Below are 23248 nucleotides of genomic sequence, written 5' to 3' on the forward strand. Positions count from 1 at the left end.
CTAGAATTGAAGAGCATTTGAGGGGCAGTATGGGAACCTACTGTAGTGAAAACTCCCTAGAATATATATTGGCGATCCTAATGAAGTCCACAAATAACAAGGGAGACAGAACTCCAACTGGCTTGTCACCAAATAAAGCTTCCAGTACCAGGTCTGGGTTTCATCCAATTGAGTTGTTGGCTGAAAGGGTCCCATGGAAATTCCCAAACAAACCAGACTGTTGCCAAGACAATAGGTTGTGCTCTATAAACTGACAGCAAGGCCCCATTGCTGAAGACAATACCTACACAACTCATCAAGCATGAAGAAGTTGAGGTGGTGCCTACCCATCCATGTTCTAATGTCTTTGTCATGGGAAGGTACTCAGCACACTACCAAAAGAGAAACAATCACCAACCTAACCACAACAACTTTGATCTACAATCCATCCTACCTTCAAAGTATACTAGAGTAATAGTGGCACACACCTTGTGGGAGTAACTAACTGATGTCTGACTTGATTTAAGGTCCACTCTATGAAATGGAACTCATACCTGACACTGCTTGGATGATCAAGACCCAGAGACTAAACAGCCCAGAGACCTTGGGCAAAATCAAATACTACTGGCCTTAAAAAAATAAATAAATAAAATAAAGTGACTCCTAATGATATTTTGCTAGACTCATAGAGCAGTGCCTCACTCACCCATCCCTGGAGAGGCTTCCTCCTGCAGGAGATGAGAACAAATATAGAGACCCACAACCAGACATTACAGAGAGACTTTAGAACACACAGCTGTAGACAAGATGCCGCCATCAAATCCCTTCCCTCAGAGCCCAGGGAACCCCCTGGAAAAGGAGGTAGAACAAGTGGGGAAGACAGAGGGGATGAAGGACACCAGGAGACTGAGGACCTCTTAAAACTACTGAGCAAAGCTCCTCCAAATTCACAGAGATTGAGCAGCATGTACAGGCACCAAGTCCTCTGCACATACAACTAGAGCCTTCAATTTAGTTCGTTTATGGGATGCCTGAATATATGTATCTCTGAATCTTATGCCTTCTTTTGGGCCCCTTTTATCTTTCTATTGGCTTGGCTTGGCCAACTTTCAAATGGTAATTTTTGTTTCATCTTATATATTTGTTATGTTTTGTTGCTAAAAAAAAAAATAAATGTAGAGATAAACATGAAAAAAAAAAAGCATGTCGTGTCTCAGTTACCTTTCTATTGCTGTGAAGAGACACCATGGCCAAAGCAACTTATAAAAGAAAACATTTATTGGGGTTATGGTTCCAGAGGGTTAGAATCTGTGACTATCACTATGGGGCACATGGGGGCAGATAGGAAAGACGGTACTGCAGCAGTAACTGAGACCCATTTGCCCCATAAACAAGAGGCAGGGAGAGAGAGACAGAGACAAAGAGCTAATGTCAAAGCCCACCCCCAGTGACACACCTCCTCTAATACAATACTAACCCTCCCCAAGCAGTTCTTCAAGTTGGGGACCGAGTATTGAAATATGTGTGCCCACAGGGGCGATTCTTATTCAAACCACCACAGAGCGGTTGCTACTCTTCAAGGTACCGCGTTCTGTTCCCAGCACCCATGTTGGGAAGTTCACAACCATTTGCAACTGTAGCTCCAGGAGCTCCACTGCCCTCTTCTGACCTCTGTGGGCACCTTCACTCAAGTGCACATGCCCACACAGGCACATAAAAATGATTTAAAATAAAGTAAAAATGAATATTTTAAAATAAATAAACGACAAAAAGACAGATCCTACGCAGAGTTAGGCACATGAAAATGTGGAGCTGTGGAAGTTGCTCTGTCAGTAATAGTACTTGCCAAGCAAGCATAAGGACCTGAGTTCAGATCCCCAGCACCCACGGACAGGTGGGTGTGGCAGTGCACACCTAGAGCAGGAGTAAAGCACTTGTTGGGAAAACACCAGGACCAGAGTTCAGATCCCAAAGCCTACACAAAGCTGGACATAGTAGTTTGCATCTGTAATCCCGACTAACCTACAGTGAGATTGGATGTGGAGACAGGAAACTCTAGGGAGCTCCAGGCCAACTAGCCTGGGGTACACAGTGGTAAACAAGAAGAAAGCTGGTCTCAAACAAGGTGAAAAGTAAAAATGGATACCTCAGATAACTTTTGGACCTCCACATGTATGCTGTGATATACACAGACACATATGCCTATCCATATACATGAATTGGGGGAGGGGAGAAAGAGAGAGAGAGAGAGAGAGAGAGAGAGAGAGAGAGAGAGAGAGAGAGGAGTGGGGGTGGGGAGAAGGGGAAGGAATTAGTTTTATTGCTGTAAGATCTGCACTAGAAGAAACACAAAATGAAGTTCTTTGTTCAAAATGATGGCCTTCTAACTGAAACTATCTCTCCCTCTCCCCAACGCTCTTTCTTTTCTTCTCCACTTTCCTTCCTTTTCCCTCTTGGTCTGTCTCTCTGGAGAACAGAGAAATACAAAAAGAAAGTATCTTCAAAAACAAGGATCAGCAATATACTGAGAGAAGTTAATACACTAACAATAATTCAGGGAATAGTTGATAAATTTCATAAATATAATGAGCATAGAGCATTGTCCCAAAATAGAACCTTTAGACCACCCTCCTAAGGCTCAGGGAATGTTACAGAAGGAGGGCTGAAAGGAATATAAGAGATCAGAAGGGCTGTAAGTGCTATCTCTGGAGCATGGAACAGCAGCGGTAAATGCGCTCACACAGCAGCTGTGGGCACCAACTACTGAGCCTGCACAAAGCTGGGCCTGTCAACAGCCAACCATAGATCAGAAGGTACTCACGGGTCCCTGAACCTGAAAGGACCAGGCAGATGCCATAACAGGCTGCTCAGTCCTCTCTCAGAGATCAGGCTTCAATTTCAGTTTCCTGAGACTTGAGTTAGCAGTTTCTGGAAGGGCCATGAACAAAAGCCATGGTCCTTGCAGTAGCTCCCTTTCTGCATGGACTCTGACTGCTCAAAGTTCAGTCAGTTGTTTAGTGTCTGGGACCCCTCACCAACTTTGAGCTATGTGCATGGGTCAATGTGACAGCCTGGGCCACTGAGCCAGCCACCACAGTCAGTACATGCTAGGCCAGCCAGCCTCCATGGCAGCTCAAGGACACAGCCTGGGACTTGTCCAGGCCTGCCCAAAAATGGATAATTACAACCACCAATTGACCCTAGCCAGTTAAAAGTTACTAACATGATTGCCACTCACATAAACCAATCCTGAGTCTGTTCCTATGTAGTCTGTGGACTCCCAACACCCCCTTGCTTTAAAACCCTGTCCCATTGCTACTCAGGGTCTCTCCTGCTCTGCTGCTGCATCAGACAGAGAGCCCCAAGTTAACTCACAATAAAAAGACTCTTTGCTTTTGCATCAGGTTTGGTCTCTTGGTGGTCTTTGGGGGACTCTGGGTATAACAACCCTCCCTACTGAACTACTGGCAACTGATGGACTCTGACGGAGGGACAGTCATAGTCTTCAGTTGTGTTCCAAGCAGGCTCCAGTTGATAGTTTCAAGCTGTGGCTAGTTGGACAGTTAAAATTAGTAGGTCACAAAATAAAAGAGAAAGACATGTATGGTGAAGGGTGATGGAGGGTGACAGAGATAAGAGGGAGACAAAAGAACAAAGGTAATCAATTAAAATAATGTCATAAGAAAGCTTAAAATTTAAAGATATGTGCACTATTTAAAAGATAAATGTTTCAGAAAGCCAAGTCAGGATGTAGTTGGATGAGATGATAGAAAATAAGAGGCTAGATCTCAGAGGCCTACCACTAGCTCACTACGATTTGATCAAACAACATAAAATATAAGCTGGAGAGGACAAGAAAAAAAATGGACGCCCTGGACATTACTGTTGTTGGACTCCTTGGAAAATCTAAATTGCTGCAGCTACTTTAGAAAACTTTGGTGTCCCCTTTAAGAATGATATAAAATTACCATGTGACCCAGAAAGTCCACTTCCAGGCAGCCATTCAAAGAAACACAAACTCAAACTGGTTCTTGTGGACTGGTGTTCAGAGGGTAGAAAAAGCCCAAATTAAATCCATCTTAATGTGTGTGTACTGCTTGGTTTTAATTCTCAACTTGACACCATCTACAGACACCTGGGGAGAGAGAGTCTACATGAGGGATTGTCTAGATCAGTATGACTTGTGGGCTCCTTTGTGAGCGATTATCTTGATTGTATTGAGGTGCAAGTGAAGACCTGTATTGAAGGTGAAGACCTGCAGTGTAGGTGGCATCATTCCCTACGCAAAAGACCCTGAACTGTGGGACCATGGAGAAAGCCAGCTAAGCACTAAAAACATGCCTGCATCAATGTGTTCACTCTCTGCTCTTGACAGTGGATGTGACAGGCTCTTCCAAGTATCTACTGTCTTCCCTGCTGTGATGGACTGTAACATGGAACTGTGAATGAAAAATAAGCCTGTTCTCCCTTAAGTTACTGTTCATGGCAGTACTTTATCACAGCAACAGGAAATGAAGCAAGGACAGTATATCATACATGTAAATGAAATCAAATGAAGCCATTAAAGGGAACAGAAATCTAAACATGATATACTTGGAGACAACGTGTTAAGTAGGAAATCTAAACATGATAAAGCAAGAGACAACATGCTAAAGTGAAATACAGGGTCAAGTTGTAACCTTTGGAATTTGAAATTATTTCTCTCACATAGACACAGATATTAAGTGGATCCTGTGATCCCACTGATATGAAACATCTAGAATAGGTAAATTAGGATAACAAAATATATTAGAGTTCAATAGAGATAAGAATTAAAAGGAATAATATGATATTACTTAACAATTATACAGTTTGAGTTTAGAGTAATGGAAATATGGAAAAGGTGATAAAAAAAAAAGAGGTAGTCAGGCAATTAATATAAAAGGATGATTAGAACTTACCTGCTTAGACATATTCTCTGAAAATACTGGTGATTTGTCTTTTAAACATGAAACAAGGTCATCGTAAATTTCACCTTGTCTCTCATAATTAATTTCCCCCTCCTCTTCTTTTTTGCCCTTTGGGAGGAAAGGTTTGATGGAATGATTAATGGAATAAATAGCCAAGAGAAGAACCAGATCAGAATGTCAGAGCCTATGCATAAATATTGGTGTTTTTCATTAAGTTTGTTTTGACACTCTCATACATAAATGAATGCATTTTAGTTACTCTCACTTCCAGACTCTTTTTTTTTTTTTTAGCTCATTTCCATCCCTATCAATCCTCCTCCCTACCCTCTACCAATCCTCATCTCATGTTCATGATTATTTTGCTGAAAGGTACATGTAGCAGTTTTTATGTATTATGTGTAGGCAACATCCTTCCCCTTGAGTTATTCCATCATTCATTTTTGTTTGGTTTTTTCCAGACAGGGTTTCTCTGTGTAGTTGTGGTGCCTGTCCTGGATCTCCCTCTGTAGACCAGGCTGGCCTCGAACTCACAGAGATCCGCCTGGCTCTACCTCCCAAGTGCTGGGATTAAAAACATGCGCTGCCACTACCACCTGGCTTCATCATTTACCCACCCATCCCTCACCATGTTTGAGTACCTCCTCTAGGTAGAGCTCTTATACTCAGCCAGTGACATCCCTTCCACGGCTCTCCTGTGCTGTGAAAATACATTATGACTCCAAGAACCTAACCTGATGAAGTCACAAAAGGCCCACGGCACAGAGAAAAGACTGTGTCTGGGACATGCTCTTCTTCTTGTCTGTGTGGAGCATATTGCTGAGTTCATTTTCCAGGAGTAATACCTCTGTAGATCTTCCTAGCTCCTCGTCCCCTGTTCTTGTCCCCTCCTCCACCTGCTCTGCCTTTCTTCATTTCCTTTTCTCCCTTATTGCATTATTCCATCATAAGTGACAAAACCACACAACTATACTGCTTTTAATATTTGGGAATTAAAAACACTGGCTCTCAGTGTTTGAGTTTTTCTTTTAAATCTGAGAGAAATATTTAATGTTTCCCAATATAAATCTTTGATAAAAACAAAAGCTGCTTGATCCTCTCTATAAGGTCAAAGAAATCATTCCTTCTTTTATCTTATTCTAACTAGAAATTTCACTTTTCTAAAATGTCAAACAAACCAATAAGCAGAATTATGACCTGCTTTCTCCATGCAGAAATAAGTCAAGTTAACTGATAATGAGGAAAAAGCATTCAAAAGTGCCAGAAGATTCCAGAAGGCCATCCTAGAGGTGGTACCAGGACCCTCAAACCAACACAGGCAAATAAATCCCAAGTTCACACTGAAGGTTCCAAAGCTGAGATGTTACCGAGGAAGCAGCTAAACCGCTCCTGGCTAGTTCAGGGGCTCAAAGAGAGAGCAGAATGTACATGTCCTAACCTGGGGCTCTCAGAGGCTGTGTGCTGCTGCTGGTCATCTAGTTCAGAGGCACCTGCCTCAACTTCCTTTAGCATCATTAGTCATGGAATCTAAGCTTAATTTCTGTTTGTGTAGGTTGGGTTAGGTTCAGACAGCAAGGGTCAAAGGAAGAATGTCCCTCCTTCTAACATGCCCACTATCCCAGCGGGTCAACCCAGTAATAGGTTTTCACTTCCATGCTTCCCATGTGGATGGTTGATTCCAGTGTCCACTTTCTCCTTTTCCCACAGGCTCTCAGAGACGTCATCAGTGGATGACTGGTCCCACGTCTGCCACCTCCTGAGGTACCAGCACACATTGGGTGGCATCCACTCCCCCAAGCTGAGACCTGCTTTGTCAAGACTCTCTGAGCTCCACAGGAAGCAGTGCAGCCTAGAAAGGGCCCCTCCCCAACCGTCTGGATCCCAGTTTGCTGCAACTCTTGTTCCTAGCTTTCATACTGAAGAACCTTCTCTGAACCCTTACCCTTGAACTCTTGGGATGTAAGCTGCAGTCATTTCCAAAATTGCCTGGTTCCCCCGCCCCTTTGCCCTTTTCTATCTTCAATCCATGTGTAGCTAATCTGGGAACCAATTCTGTTAAAGGGATTTGAGTTTGGAGATGTGGGAAGGGTTGCTTCTAAGCCCATTTCTTCAAAAACTGGCTCTATGCCCGGCAGTGACCACCACCGAGGCTGATTCTAAGATGTTTTGGGATTTGCCCAGGAGGTTCATTGAAAAGGATGGGGCTTCTGTCTCTCAGAGCAATGCCCTTCTCTCTATCATCATCAGGACACAATTCACAATACAAGCCATCCCTCACACACTGAGCACAGAGCCCCAGACACCTTGGTTTTGTTATGTTTCTTGAAAAAGTACTTACACCATTTAAAAACACTCCTTCTGCACTGCAGGTGATACACAGAGTTTCCACGTCATGTGGCTTTACCAGCACGTAACAGATTTCCCCTCGGATCTGTCTCCATGGTGGGGCACGACACCCATTTGAAAATTCATAATCTGAAACCAGTGATGAAGCCGTAAGTAGGAGGAGTTCAGTTTAGCAAGTTGACAGTACATCCGCGTCAACAGACTAGGTATCGTGGGAAATGAGAGAGTGCATTATTTGAATATCTAACCGAATACACCCATGGGATAGTGTTTCAGACACAGTTGTGAAAATATAAATGATGTCAGACGAACCCGAGAAGACACAAACCTGAAGTATATTCAATTGACTCCAGAACTGTCAGCTCCCCTTTTCCGGAGAAACGTTTGAGCAGCTCAATATCTTTTTTAAACCTCGTGGGATTCAAATGGATCTCTCTGAAACAAATGTTCAAAAATCAAGCGTTTTGACACTGAATCTAAAGAAAACAGATAGATACATTCCATAATATGTATGGGGGGGGGGCTGCCTATTTGTAATTAATGCTGAAGTTCATTTTAACCATATTGCCATATTGGAATCATGCATCATCACTGGCAAAATCCTCAAGAAATTCACACTGACCCAGTTTTTATATAGATGAAGAAAATCTTGTGTATATATTATACATACAGGTATGATGTGAGAGTAGAAGGCAAAATGTCCAGAGAAACAAGGGACCAGTGGGCCAGTGGAAGAGGGAGGAGTTTCTCAGAAAATGGAGCTATGAGAGTGAATGTCCTAAACGTACATAAGTAAGTACATATCTAAAAGTTTGAAGAATAAAAAGTAAACAGAAAAGAAAATCATATCTACAATAACACTAAATACACTTAAGTATTCATTTCTTTTTAAAAGTTACTTCTTTATTGTGTGTATCTGGGTGTAAGCACACGTATACCCAATAGTTCATATGTTGAGGTCATAGGATATGTTGTGGGAATAAGTTTTCTTCCTCCTCCATGGGATGGAACTCAGGCCATCAGGCTTGGCAGCAGCTGTCTTTACCTGCTGAGCCATCTTGCATACCCTCCAGTGTTCATTTCATAATAATAGTACCACACTCCTAGGAAATACTAGAAATGGCCGGGAAGTGGTGGCACATGCCTTTAATCCCAGCACTTGGGAGGCAGAGGCAGGCAGGCGGCTCTTTGTGAGTTCAAGGATAGCTTGGTATACACAGTGAGTTCCAGGACAGCCAGGGCTGTGACACAGAGAAATCCTATCTCAAAAAGTCAAAAGAAGAAGAGGGAAAACACTAGAAATATGAGCACTAGATGTACTATACAAACTTTGCAAGCTGTTTGTGTTGTCGCTTAATGATATGTGCCATTATCTAAAGAGTCTCTGAAAATAGCCAGGTGTTTAATGCCTTCTGACCTAGAGAAAACCCCAATAGACTGACCATATTAACTAAAATTGTCATCAGATCTTACACAAATAAATCCAATAGAAGGGACGTTTTGTTTCTGTAAACTGAAATATTAACTCAATAGTAGTAACTTCTATACTTTTCCTGTATTACTTTCTAAAATGCTGAAAGCACTTTTGTAACTGATCTTAAGCTGTTTCTCTTAGCACTCACAGTGAGATGTGCTTTAGAGAGTGATTGAGCAGATGGAGATCCAGCTGTTTTAGCAGGATGGCGATTTTCCTTTTAATAAACATTTCGTCTTTGGTGATTGTATCAAGAATAGTTAAAGTAGTAGACTCTTTCATTTCACCATACTCCGAGCCCAAGATTTTCACTATAGGGTCTCTGTTAGCTGAAAAAAAAATCAACATAAATAATAAAGATTACCCAGTGCAACAAAGACTAAGAAATCTCACCTAATTATCCTCAATTGGTTCCTTGCATTCAGCTGCCTCTGGCCGAGCCTATTAGGTTCCTCCCTCCTTCTGGGAGTCTGTTGTACTAGGAGCTGTCTTAAACCTCTTCACTTGCTCTTCCTTGTAGTGTACCAGCTGTGTACATCATTTCTCTAGTAAGACCAAAGCCAAGACTCTCCCTCCTTCCACTGACTATAGGATGCTGTGAGCAATAGATAAATTCAACTAACATGCTCGGAGTTGGTTTGAAGAGAAATGCTTTTGCCTACAAGAACCATCACTCAAGCTCTCTGCATCTGTGGCGCTGCCTGCCACTGTTTCCCATACCTAAGCCTTTTCGTTCCCAAGCAGGCTTCCTTCTCTCTACAGGTCTGTGACAGTTTTTCCACATGCTTGAACGGCCTAACTTCTCAATGCCTTTTGGTGCACCTTGCAGCCTTGACCTCCTGCTGCTAACAATTGGGAAAAAAATCAATGTAGCCAGCATTTGCATGTGTTCCAAGACTGTGAAGGACAAGTAAAAACTCATGGCCAAGATGATACAGAAACAGAACTGGATCCTAGAGATGCGGAAAATAGAGTTTGTAAATGTCAAAAACAATATAGTTGAAAATAAGGAAAAGTGAGAAAAGCTTTGTTTAGAACAGAACATTCTAGGAAAATAAAACTCTGGATTTATTGGGATGTGGAAAGACAATGTCCATGAGATGAATTCTAAAAGTCTGACTGGACTGAAATGATGACATTAACTCTCCAACAGGAAGTGATCTATGCCACAGGAGACTGCCTCATGTGGTTGGTTTGATGTGAGACAAGAAACAGGACCAAGGAACAGGCCACTATCTAGCACTTCAGCTTACCTACCTTGTTGCTGTTGTCTAACAAAGATTTTTAAAAAGACACAAAAAATGAACTGCAAGGAAGGACCTGACTTCCAAATGGCCATGTGCTATGAAACTTCGGGCTGAAGGAAGACCTCCTGGGGAAGAACAAAATCCATTAAAGAACGAGGATCATTTAGCTAAGGCAAGGATATAGTGTTCCCTGGATTGTCTCCTCTGCTAACTACTGTCTTGAATCTGGCTGTGCACTGGAGATTTCATCCCTACTCAAAGCAGCAGCTTTGTTGAGTAAGTGGCTACATAATGAGTAGTTGGAACGAGAGAAAATGAAGCTGCTTGTACACAATCATGCTTGCAGAGGTAAGTGAAGGATGTCAGTACCCTGTTCTATCATTCTTTGCCTTGTTGAATACTAGGTCTGCGCTGAACCTGGATCTAGGCTGGCAGTCAGCTCCAGAGACCCTCTGCCTGTCTCCGCCCCCACAGTGCTGGGGTTACAGTTACACACAACTCTGCCTAGCCTTTATGTCAGTTTTGGAACTTGACTCAAGTCTTAAACGCTTGCATAAGTGTGCATACCAACTGAGCCATCTCTCCAGCCCAAACATCTTCATTTTTGAAGTGGGAAGAGTTTAGTTAACCATATTCCTGGAATCTACTGATCATCTAGTCTAAGCCCACATAAGACACAGGATACATCATTACCTATCAGTGGGTGTTTCTCCTGATGGAAAAAAAACCACCAATTTTGTTTAATGTTTCACATTAAACACTTGTAAATGAATGATAATGAGGTTAGTGTACTTCTTCATTGAAAGAGAAACTTTGCCATGGAGCTGAATGCATATAATTATTCACAGAAGGCTGAGATTTCACAAATGAAACACAGTTGGGGAATGAGAAAGGAAGATAAGAAGGGCTGTGTCCTCCAAAGAAAGAGTTCAAATCCCTCTTGGAGGAAACACTGCTATGCACAACTCTGTGTGCCAAGGGGAAGTAGACTCAGGCTGGTCCCGGGAACATGTCTTCTAACATGACCTTACAGACTACAGGTCACTGGGCCTTCCAGAAGCCATAGGCTGAAATGAGAAACCTAGAAGCCTACTGGTGACACATCAGACTTTGCATCTAATGCAAAAACGGAATGTGGGCATTGACAGCTCAGCCAAAAGAAAAGAATGACAATTATCATGAAGCGGTACCTACAACTTTTACATGGCAGATTTTTTTTTTCAAGTGAATATAATAAAGGCCTCCCCCTTGCCCAAGGTTGTGCGTCTGCAAGTTCAAATGCCAAGTGGGGCGTGCATATCACCTTCAATACAGGCTTGTACCTCCTGCAGCTTGTTGTCTTTGGTAATTGTTAACACCTGGGACAGTTGCCCAAAGCTCCTGACTTTAATCTGAGGCACAGAGAGAAGCAGCAGGGGCTCTCCATCTCTATCAACGTCTTCTGATTTGACTGTAGTGTCACTACAAAATGAGGGAGGGGAGATGAAAGCTGAAGTCACCTTCCCGCCAAAAGACATTAAGAAGATATTTTGACTGACACCCCCCAGTCTCCAGGAACTAGAAACGGTTTCGTCCTCTGCACCCTCATGCTGTGAGACCCAGACCTCCCCATCCTCCCCACAGTGCCTAGAATTCACTCTGAACTCACTTAAGTCACAGTTTCCAGGTTTGTTTCTCGAAGGATCTGCCTTTTTCTAGGGTCTTTTGAAAAGCTCACTGGGTCCACCTAGGCACACACACACTGGGGTTTTCCAACGTTACTTTATTTGTAAAAATTTTTATGCCACAGTAATTAGTGGTTAGGAATTTCCTCAGAAAGGCAAACTATAGAGTCTTCTGCAGGCTCTCTCCCCACTCTGAACACCAAAATTCAGTTTCTTTTGTTCTTAGCACTGTAAGCAGCCTTTCTTTTCTTTTTTTAATTTTATTTAGTTAACATTCTCTTCACTTATTTTACATACCGACCACAGTTACCCCTCCTTCCTCTCCTCCCGATTCCACCCCCCCCACCCCCACCCACCCCCCCCCCCCACCCCCGCCATCTCCCATTTACCCCCAAATGACCTTTTCCTAATCTCCTGGGCTTGTGTTTTACCCATTTTTAATTTTTTTGGTTGATATTTAAATATTTTAAGAGTTCCATGAGAGTGACATTGATATAGATTTCTATCACTTACAGCATGAATTAAACATCCAGTTTTTCAATTAGCTACTGCTTACTTATTTCATTACATGCTGATATCCCCAAGAGAGTTGTTTGCATCTGAACACCCGATAAGCTGAAATGTGGGGAAGTAGATGTGGAACATTCCTGATTGGCCATAAAGAGCAAATCCAATAGCTCCAGACTATTTGCTTCTGGTACTGTGTTAGTTTTCGGTACTGTCCTCAAATGCCTGAGATTATCAGCTCAAAACAGGAAAGGCTGGTTTGAGCTCACAGTTTTTGAGACTCTAGTTCACAATAATTTGGCTCTGTTGCGTTGGGACTGTAGCCAGGCAGCACCCAAGGAGTGGGAGTCCACAGTGGCTCATGTATCTACACAGCCCAGGAAGGAAGATGGGCTGAGTCCTGACATCCACATTCAGACACAGGCCTCCAAGAGGCTCTCAGTAGGCCCTTCTCTTAAAGGTCCTTCTGCCTCCCTGATGACCAAGACTTTATCACAGGAGTCTTTGAGAGCCGTTTACCTCAATCAACCATGGTACTATGCTATTAAAATAAGAATAAGCAGAGACAGAGACTGTGGAAGACAGAATAATACTCCCCTTAGGGGAAAAAAAAAAAAAAGAATTAAACTGATGGCTAAGAAGATGGACTAATTTAAGGATTTTGACCCAGGAAGACAACTCCACCTCTGCACTATCTGAGACCAACAGATTATACAGGAGCAGAGAGCTAAAAATTATAAGAGGATGGAAGTTGGATGACAGCTATGTGTGGACACAAGCCGAGGAATGGAAGAAACTTCCAGGAGCTGTGAAAAGAAAGAACAAATTCTCCTGAAGTCTCCTGAATGGATGTGCTCTTATCATACTTTGATTTGGTCTCATTTTAGACCAAATTCATTTTAGACACTGCCTTCCAGAACTACAGTAAACTTCGTGTTTTATTAAGTGGTTGGTTTTGTGGTCATTTGTGGCAGCAACAGTAAGCTACCACAGGGTCTCTGTCAGTGTGGTACCACCTGGTACCCATGGGTACTGGTTCCATTCCCAGTACCTCAGATAATACTGCATCTAGAAGATGTTGAAGAAGTGTCTGTGGGATAACTGAATGCATACAATACATGTCGACTTGGTCATGACATCTGTGTGGAAACTGTGTTTTCTACACAACAAGCTCCTGGAATACTCTTTAGGATGAAGGACATTTCTAAAGGTGACTCACTTAAACTGATGGTCACTCAATGGTAAATAGATGATGATAGGGCTGAGCTATAGGCTGACTGACAGCCAAAAACATAAAACCACTGAACTGGGGATAGTGAAACTCATAGTGGGAACCAGCAAAGTGTGTGAGGGTGGGGAGGATTGTCTCACTGCTCACCAGCTGATGTTTATAATTCAGCAGAGGCCCAAGAACTACCGCGTCACAGGACGTACAAAGGAAACTCTGGTTCCATCATTTCTAACATCTGAACAATAAAACACTGCATCCCACTCAAGAAGAATGGGCTGGCTGGAGAGAGGGCTAAACAGGTAAAACTCCTGCTGAGCAAATCTGATGCCTCATCAATCCCTAGACCTTCCATGATGGAAGGGAAGAACCAATTCTAAAAGTTGTCCTCTGATATCAACATGCATGCCATAGCACACATAACACCCCACACACACACACATCATATACACGTGTAATAACAGATAAACTTTGCAAATATTGAACAAAAGAAGCTGCTGACAATGAAGCCCACTTGTCTATCTAGAGAGGCTTTCAAACTGGACCTGGAGAAGACCTTTTAAAATACTCCACTGATACATCAAACCAGCAATGTGGGAAGATATATATAAAATATATTACATTTTAATATATATAATAATTAAAATATATTTTTAAAATCCTCAGCATTAACAAACACAGTAATTACTTATAAATGTACAGCTAAACAATATCTCCGAAAAGGAGGATCAGAAAGGATTTGTATTAAAGGGATTGAAAAAAGAAAACAAAAGCAACATGTTCAGTAGCAAACATTAAGCAGGAGTCGGGGAGTGCAGCTCAATGCACAGCACTTGCCTAGCATGTGCAGAGCCCTGGGTTCCAGTCACCAAAACTGCAAACAAAACAAAGTCACCTGGATGCTGTGACCACTGAAACAGACATTTCACGACAGTACAATTGCCACCCACAAAGTTACAGTTCTGTAGGTTGGAAGTAAGCCTGCAGACTGTGGAGTCCAGCCCTATTGGTAATTGATGAGAAAACTAAGGCAAAGGCAGGGCTTGGACATGGCGCTGAGCCTGCCAGGCCCCAATGGCTAGACCCATGGTCACAGGCAACTGTCAAGTTCAGCGGGTCACAAAACAAGGCAGACAGACATGAGAACTGTGAGAAGGGAGGGGACTCAGGGCTGGAAGGGAGATATGGGGTAAGGGGAGTCAGTATGTCTTGTATACATGTATGAAAACATTCAAGGATAAATTTAACCAATAACAATTAAAAGTGCCAAATGTTAATAGAAAGATACCAATAGTTTACTTGAAAATGAAAGTGATTTCTCCCAAAATAAACTACATTAGAGAACTACTAACAAACAGACCTGCAGGATTAACATGTGGGGCATGGTAAAGGGGGAATACGTTGTGCTCATCTATTCCATAAGAACCTGCATCATGCTAGGTGGTGGTGGTGCATGACTTTAACCCCAAAACTCGGGAGACAGAGCCCAAGGGATCTCTGTGAGTTCAAAGTCAGCCTGGTCTAAACAAAGAAACTCTGTCAGAAAGAGAGAAAGAAAGAAAGAAAGAAAGAAAGAAAGAAAGAAAGAAAGAAAGGAAGGAAGGAAGGAAGGAAGGAAGGAAGGAAGGAAGGAAGGGAGAGAAAGAGAGAGAGAGAAAAGACAGAAAGAGAAAGAGAGAGAGAGGGAGGAAGGGAGGGAGGGAAGGAGGGAGGGAGGGAGGGAGGGAGGGAGGGAAGGAAGGAAGGAAGGAAGGAAGGAAGGAAGGAAGGAAGGAAGAAAAAAAAAAACAAAAGGAACCTGTACCAATGACAACAGAAGGGCGGATGAAGGAGAAGGCTTTTTTCTACATGTCTAAAGGATTGGATTCGAGTATCAGTTGCTCACTCACCAGAAGGCTGATCAAACTCAGGCTACCACAGAGAACACATGTGGGCCAGCACAGCTTAAAGGATAAGTATAGTCCCATCAAGAGCTGCACACGGACCCACACAGGACACAGCTTAGCCACACGGCCGACGTGGAGCAGAGAAAACTAACTTAGAAAACAAGGGGTATAAGATAAGGATTCTTACAGGAGAAGTCCCTGCTTTTATGCTCAAGCATCCAAGGATATTTCTGTAAGTAGAAACAAAAGACACAGTGCTCAAGTCTTTCCTGACAACCTGGGTCTTGGATGACATGGACACACAGAGCTTAGTTCTGTTTGAAAGAAGAACAGCTCCCTCACATTAGAGGAACATAGGAGATGTAGTGAAGGCCAGCCGCTCAGCCAGAAGAGGGCATGAATGAATGAACCAAGAATGAAGGATGAAGTAGTTTGGACTCATTTTAATGACAGGCACTTCTGGTCATTTAGGGCATCTCTGGGTTATATCAGTTGTCATATTACTATATGTTATGAGTGTGACATTAAATGTCCTCTGTATGCTAATGCTAGGTCATCAACCTGGGATAGTACTGGAAGGACCTTTAGGAGTTACGGCCAACGGAACAAAACAGCTCACCAGATGTGATGCCCAGTGTTAACTGTCACTCTGACAGAATCTAGAATCACTTGGAAGATGGATCTCTGGATTATTCCTGCCTGGAATCCTGTATAAATAGAGGAAGGGAACTGCCTTAGTCTTCTTTCAGTTGTTGTGATAAAACACTGGCTAAAACCAGCCCTGGGAGGAAAAGGTTTATTCTTATTACAGGTAATGGTCTATCATGAAGGGATAATGGGGCAGGAGCTCAAGGCAGGAACCTAGAGGCCAGAACTGAAGCAGACACTTCAGAGGGATGCTGCTTACTGACTTGGGCCCCCTGGCTTTCTCAGCTATCTTTCTTATACAACTCAAGCTCACCTGTCCAGATCGGCAGAGCCAATAGTGGGCTGGGCCCTCTTACATCAGTTAACAATTTTTTAAAAAAATGCCCTCACATACCTGCCCACAGGCCAGTCTAATATAGGCAATGCTTCGTATGAGACTCCCTCTACTGGAATATGTCTAAGTTTGTGTCAAGTTGTCAGAAACTATGGTATTACAGCCCTTGGTAATGTTCATACCCAAACACATCACTTTAAACCATAACCTTTCCTTATCCCCAAGACCTCATGTTAATATCCCACTATAAAACATAGTCCAACTTTAAAAGTCTAATGGTCTTTAAATTTTTCAAAAATTTAAATGTCTAAAGTCTCTTTTAAAATCCAAAATCTCATAACTGAGTTCCCAAAACCCCAAAATAAGTTATATATTTTCTTAATCCAAGAAGAAAGAACCAGGGCAGAATACAATCAATCAGATATCTGGGACTTACTCATGATCTTCTGGGCTCCAAAGGGCTTGGTTATTCCTACCTATCCATCTCTGCTATTTACAGCACATATAGCTTGTCTGATAGGCTCAGGCTATCTTCACTGTACACCTTCACATGTACAGCTGCATGAGTCTATTTACCTCTCTCTCTGCATGCTGGCCTCGGATGTCACGTGATTAGTTCCCTCCTATCAGTCTGACTACCCTTCTGTAATGGCTATAACCTACAACTGTGACCAGATAAACCCCTTTTCTCTTAGGTTGCTTTTGTTGAGGTATTTTATCACAGTGACAGGAAAGAAAACTAAGATGCCAGAGGTATGACCTTGAAAAGGACATTGGGACTTTGTGCCTTTCAACTCTTTCTTTCTTTCCAGATACCATGAGGCACTCTTCCACCACGTACTTCCGCTACCTCATCACAGTTCCAAACAAGTGGGGCAGAAAGAAGTATCAAAGATCATGTGCCAAAACCAATGTTTTCCTCCTTTCAAGTTGAGTGTCTCAGGCATTTTGTCACAGTCACAGAAAAGGGAACATTCCTTAATTTGGTGTGTAAAACAAGAGAAAGAGAGAGAGAGAGAGAGAGAGAGAGAGAGAGAGAGAGAGAGAAGCATGAAGCATTTGGCATTTTTCCATTATTAACAAAATCTTATCTGTGAATTTTGCCTTCTTTAAGGCAGTCAGTACCCATCTGGTTTTCATCAAGCCACACAGCATGGTTTAGTTCTCAGTAAGTGATGCTACTGAGCCTCTCTCATCTAGCATCCAAGGCATCTTCAGTAAAGGTCAGAAACAAAAATGATGGGCAGCAAAAGGAACAAGTTTCATAAAAAAAATTGACAGAAGTGAAGTAGTCAAGGGACCGCTGTTCAAGATACACGTGGTATCAAAATGCCCAAGCATCTAGCTTGGGGGGGGGGGGGCAGCATGCAGGAAGACTGCAGGCAGAGACTCCATGTGGAAACTAAGTCAAAAGAATTTGTTCAAAAGAAAGAAAAACAGTGACACATTTGAGGAGTGTGTTGCATCCCCACCAACTAAGGAGACAGATGTGGTCATATTTGGACTTGGCACACAGAAGTAGCGCCGAGGCCAGGAATGATGACAGTTTTTCTGTCATCTGCTGTGAAACCATCTTTGTACAAAGTAGTTACTATGTTTCTAATTGGTTTTGCAGCTGAGTCCATCTTTCAAACTTAAAAAAAAAATACTGAACTTAAGTGGGAGCAACCAAGAATTAGGCAGTCATCTACAAATGACCAGCACTAGGGCAGATTATGATCCTTGGCAAATAAATATGCACCACATCATTAAAAATTCAAAAATTCAGAAAAGGGAGACATGGTACTAAAGAGGTCTTCAGTGCAGTTCAGGAATGGGTTTGCAATTGTGAAAATGAAATCTTGACTTTATTGTCCAAACAATCCCAAGGGAAAGAGGAAAGCTATATGCAGGCAGCTTTGGCGAGCTAGGAAATTGCTTTTCATGAGTTCAGTCTTTAAGAGAGAAAATGAAACCTCAAAAAGGACCAGGTAACAGGAAAGAGAATGACTGAGCTGCATAACTAATTGAGGGTGAGTCTTCAAGTAAATTGTGCTTGCTTAATACTCAAATACAGCATACAGTCATACATATACATATATCTAATCATGGATATTATATATCTATACACATACGTGTGCATACACACACACACATGTTCACACACATATTGAAAAGAGATGAACTGATACCTCACTCTTTGAACTGGTGGTAGAATCTTCAAAATCTCATATTTGAAAGACTCTTTGCTAAGAAGTTTCTCCCTTAAGAATCAGGGATGGAGACCAGCAGTAACGTGCATATCTAACATGCACAAAGCATAGGGCTATTTTCTCTTATACCAAGCAAAGTTCTCCATCCTCCTCTTGTCCTTCTAGGGAATGAGATGGCTAAATACTTAAGGGATTTGGTGATATCAGACCTCACAAACCAGGAACTACTAATATCCAGAAGGTCATATAGATGAGTGGAAAGGCAAGCAGGAAAGGAGGATGGAAAATGCACCTCTGTCAATAAGGAATGACATTTACATGAAAAATTAGATAAATCCCATATTGGCCACCTGAGCGATCCTTAAGTTTCCTAAGTCTCTCCACTTTGCAATCCTTAGTTTAGGGGGTTACTAATTAGGCCAGACTCCTCAACCAGTCAGTGAAAATCTATGTAGAGTTGTTATTAAATTCTAGAAGCAGTTACATAGCTTACCTGACAATATAACCTGATTCAAAAGCTGAGGGCTCCAAACCTGTTTTCCACTCAAGTGGTTCTACAAAAACGAATTTCGCCTCTTTGGGATATTTGTAAATAAAAGACTCCACAAACTTAGTAATTTCATTCAATAGCGACTCATTCAGTGGGGTGATCTCCAGGGTTCCAGTCCCGTACCCCGCAGCAGTCCACTGTGCAGATCTAGTCAACGCCACACCCATGGCTCTGTTAAGACTCTGAGCTGAGCTCAGAACACACACTACAGCAAAACAGAAGGAGTTAGAGACTTCCACATTCTCATTTGAACATTTCTTCGTCTTCAAGATTTTACACTAGTACTATCCAACCTACAGTCTATATTTTTAACAGTCCAACCAATCTTCAATACAATAAAATAGCTAAGCATCACTACATAAAACTAACTCGTATTGAAGGAGTTTCCAGTATCGGCCTATCCTAAAATTAATAACGTCTTTCTAATTTCCAAGAGTCTAAGAAAAAGAACAGCTGGACAGAAAGCTCCAAAAGAGAACTTCAAGAACGGAAAAACAGAATCAGAGGAGGTTGGCTGTGAGCGTTGCTTCCCATCTCTGACGGAGGCTGGGGCTTTGAGTGAGAAATGCATATTTGATCTGAGCCATACATCATTTAGAATTAGGCAATTAAACTAAATGTGTTGTTCTGACTTTCAGTGAAGGCAGAAAAACCCTCTTCCAAGTGTTTTAAGTTCCTCACGTGCCTCTGGGGTTAATAAAAAGTAGGATCAAAGTGTGACTGTGAATTGTTGTGAATTAAATATTTTCATTTTTGATGAAGGTTAGTACAGTATATTGTGCTTATTCAGGGCATCTGAGAAGTCCCATATACCCTGCTTGTAGATCATGTGCAAAATAGAAACATTGTTTTCTTAAGAGTAAATGTGACAGATGTAGGAACAGGGGAGAGACTTTTAGTCTATTTATCTAAACTGGTTATCAAAACAGTGTAACAATAAAATTGAAAACAAATCCAAATAAAATGTATTTCAATTTGGCTAAACAGAAATTAGTATGTAAAAGGAGATCTTTAAAAAGATGATTTTATCTGAAACATTAAATAAGAACAAAGAAACAACCTATTAACAATGATAGTATTGTTTGTAGATCATCTATATTTTGTAATGTCATTGACTGTTAAAACCATTCCACCAGAATATTGGATGGTCATAAAATGAAATACAAAATAAATGGAGCTTTTCTTTTCTGTAGTTTTAACAAAGGCTTTGAAACACAAGGTTTGACACAATAGTGGAGATTTTACTTTCTGTATCATATTAAAATTTGAAATCCAATAACAACAGTTCAGCTGCTCTCTCCAGGGGACCATTTCCTGCTGGGGGACAGGACAACAACACTGTAGCCATGTCTATTCATAGTTACCAAATGACAAGAAGAGACATTGTTGGCATTTAGTGGTGAGTGCCAAGGATACAAATATTCTTCTTATTTGTAAGAGTGCCCAGCAGGAAGAACTCTGCTGAAGCCTGCAGGCGTCTGGCGTTTGGAAAACTTCAGAGAAGCAGCCTACCTAAAACTTCCCTCCCCTTTAGGAAAGTCACAAAACAGTTTTCACCATTTGAACGCACACTGCGTACCTCAGGATTGGAAATCTCATATAAAATGAAACAAAAATTTGCGTACTTTGCTCTACATGGAGCTTTAGTCAAGCAACTTGTGAAATCATTCTATCATGACAATGTCATCCATGGAATTTAAGTGACATTCTGACACACTGGTGTCAGCCTAAGTTTGGAGACATATCACATTCAGTTATCCATCTCAGGATGGATAACTCCCTAAGATATTCTAGTATAATAATGCCTGCAGATTTACAACCCTTTTCCTTCACAGAGCATTATCATTGTTTACAATTATATTACCTATGTAAGATTATTATCTGTATTCTTGGTTTCAAAATATAAAGTGTCATTATATGATATTTATTATTATGTCCGGGTGTTGTAGAAAGCCACTTCCCTGTGAGTCTCTGTCTATTCTGACTCTCTGTCTCTGTCTCTGTCTCTGTCTCTCTGTCTCTCTCTGTCTCTCTGTCTCTCTCTCTCTCTCTCACACACACACACACACAGACAGAGACAGAGACAGAGACAGAGATAGTTAAGTATTGGTGAAACAAAATATGATGTACAGATCTTTCTGTGGTTTCTTTTTTCTATTGCTAATTGATGGAAAGTGCTTTGGAGTCAAATGCATAAGCATGTGTGCCTGACACTTTAGTTTCTTAGTGTTCTGAGAATAAGTATAAACAATGGAAAAGTGCAAACGCTTCATCTCATCCAGAAAAGTTTCAGTGGCTGGTCCGCCTATTTTTGATTATAAGTATAATCTTTGCCTCAGAACGAGTACACGCAGTGTGTGTCGAATTCCTTTCCTTCCCTCTTTCTAAAGAAAACTGGGTGTTATAGATTACACACGACTGCAGACGTCAGGCAACACCGTGGTGACTTCTTGGATAAAAAGTACTAAGACAAGCAGCAGAAAGTTCTTTTGCTCATGATAAATTTGTATAGAAATGTAAATTCAACTCACATTTAAATCTATGCAGATTCCTTTTCTCAGTCAACAACCAACAGCCTCTACAGCGCATTAGCTGGAGCTCTAAGAATGCCTTCGACTCTAGGGCAATCCCGAAAGCAAGAGCAGTAATACTTCTAGGAAAGAAAAAAGAAAACGGGTGGTATTTAAACAAACAGCTATTACATTTGATCAAGACAGTGTCTCCCAGCCCCATTATCACCAAACCATTAGTTCTAACCTTAATGGCTAGAGCAAATACATAACACGTATCTTTGAATTAATGTTTCCAAGAAACAAACGTTCAGAGTTAGACGGGAATAAAGTATACGTGTGTGTTTGCAAAGTTGTAATGGCTAATCACTAGTTTTCTCAACTCATTTAATAGAAGTTTTCTTTTATGTTACCCTCCAAGCTCCCTCTATCATTTACAAAATGCAACAATTTTAGAAATAATCTGTGTAACAAATCCAGTTCTTTGGGAGACTATGTAAATCTCCAAGTGTGTATCATCTATGGAGAGCCAAGACATGCGGGGCCACTCCATGCATGAAAAGACTATTTGGCAACCCCTAGCAAAAGCAAGTTTCAGAACTGACATAAACAAGGTGCGATTTAACTCGACCCTGTGGTGTGAAGACAACAAGGACAGTGGCACTGAGCAGGCACATTTCAAACCCAAGCCCCTAAGGCTGGATCGCTCCATGTACTGATGTGGTGGGATGGAAAGAGGTGGGCGGTGAAGGTCAAGGTCAGAGCAGGAGGCCAAGCAGAGGGCGGAGGAGGGCCATAACTGGAGACTGCTGGGAAAGGAAAAGAAAAGAGTGCCCGCAGTGGCTGGCGCTTGAGTAGAAAGCTAGCTCACGGGCAGGAGGAAAGTGGTTGAAGGGAGAGAGGAACCGAGAGGGTGGAAAAGAGGTAGAGAGGAGACCGCAGAGGGATTGGAGGGGCTAGGGAAAGGGTGAGAGAAAGACCTGAGAGGGTTGGAGAGGGACCACAGGGGGACCAGGAGGGACGCAGAAAGATGGGGGAGAGACGAGAGAAGAGGAGAGCCAAAGACGGAGATATCCGAAGGAAACCCAGGCTGCACGTCCTATCTATGGTGGAGCACGCCACCGCAGCCACTCACCTGCAGTGTCGCCTGGCACCCCGGCGCCCTCGAGCGTGCCGTTGCTAGGACGCACGTAAACACTCTCCCCTCGCGCTACTTTGGAGGAAGCCGCAAGCCCTGCCCCGGGCTCCCGCTGCGCAGCTGCTCGGAACCCCAAAGCTCCCTAGCCTTGCACGGAGTAAACACTAGGGTTCCTCCTGCCGCCTGCAGAACCCCAGGGCTCATCCCAGCTCAGTCCAAGGTCTCAGAGGGGCTCTGAAAATGGAACAGAAAGCTCTCAGAAAAGAGGTGTTAGAATACTCTGTGATGTTTCACAGGCTTCCACACAAGCGTATACTAAATATCGAATCTATTAAAACTCTTCTTAGAAGTAGCACCAGGAGTCTTTTAGGGTATTTGAGGCTTGCGGCTCCTTTATTCTTAAAGTAACTATGGTAGAACTCGGACTCAGAAGGCTGAACATACTCAACAACAGCCTCCTGCAGAAAACTGCTAGGAAATGAAACTTCTCTTCAGTCTGTAAAAGGAAGTTTTGCCTTTGTTCGTTAACATACGTTTCCTAAGATTTATTGTATTTTTAATTTTATGTAGTGGGGGGTGAGTAAGCATGTGCATGTGAG

General features: G+C 42.1%; 1 protein-coding gene across 2 annotated transcripts in view; it reads right to left on the bottom strand.

Moving 5' to 3' along the window:
• Positions 1 to 22142, bottom strand: part of Odad2 (outer dynein arm docking complex subunit 2) — a 156602-nt gene extending 134460 nt beyond the window's left edge. Inside the window, exons 1-8 of one of the 2 annotated variants that reach the window (XM_036188139.1) lie at positions 22117 to 22142; positions 21533 to 21654; positions 18945 to 19206; positions 11296 to 11453; positions 8894 to 9074; positions 7600 to 7706; positions 7264 to 7400; positions 4920 to 5036 (exon numbers count right to left, since the gene is read on the bottom strand). In XM_036188139.1, coding sequence (XP_036044032.1) covers positions 4920 to 5036; positions 7264 to 7400; positions 7600 to 7706; positions 8894 to 9074; positions 11296 to 11453; positions 18945 to 19206; positions 21533 to 21590 — 1020 coding nt within the window. In that variant the 5' untranslated portion in view covers positions 21591 to 21654; positions 22117 to 22142. Of the gene's footprint in view, positions 1 to 4919; positions 5037 to 7263; positions 7401 to 7599; positions 7707 to 8893; positions 9075 to 11295; positions 11454 to 18944; positions 19207 to 21532; positions 21655 to 22116 lie in introns of those variants that run through there. The other variant, XM_036188140.1, reaches the window with a different exon arrangement.
• Positions 22143 to 23248: the final 1106 nt, after the last annotated feature.

The sequence above is a fragment of the Onychomys torridus genome, chromosome 5, assembly GCF_903995425.1.
Source record: "Onychomys torridus chromosome 5, mOncTor1.1, whole genome shotgun sequence".
Taxonomy (NCBI): Eukaryota; Metazoa; Chordata; class Mammalia; order Rodentia; family Cricetidae; genus Onychomys; species Onychomys torridus.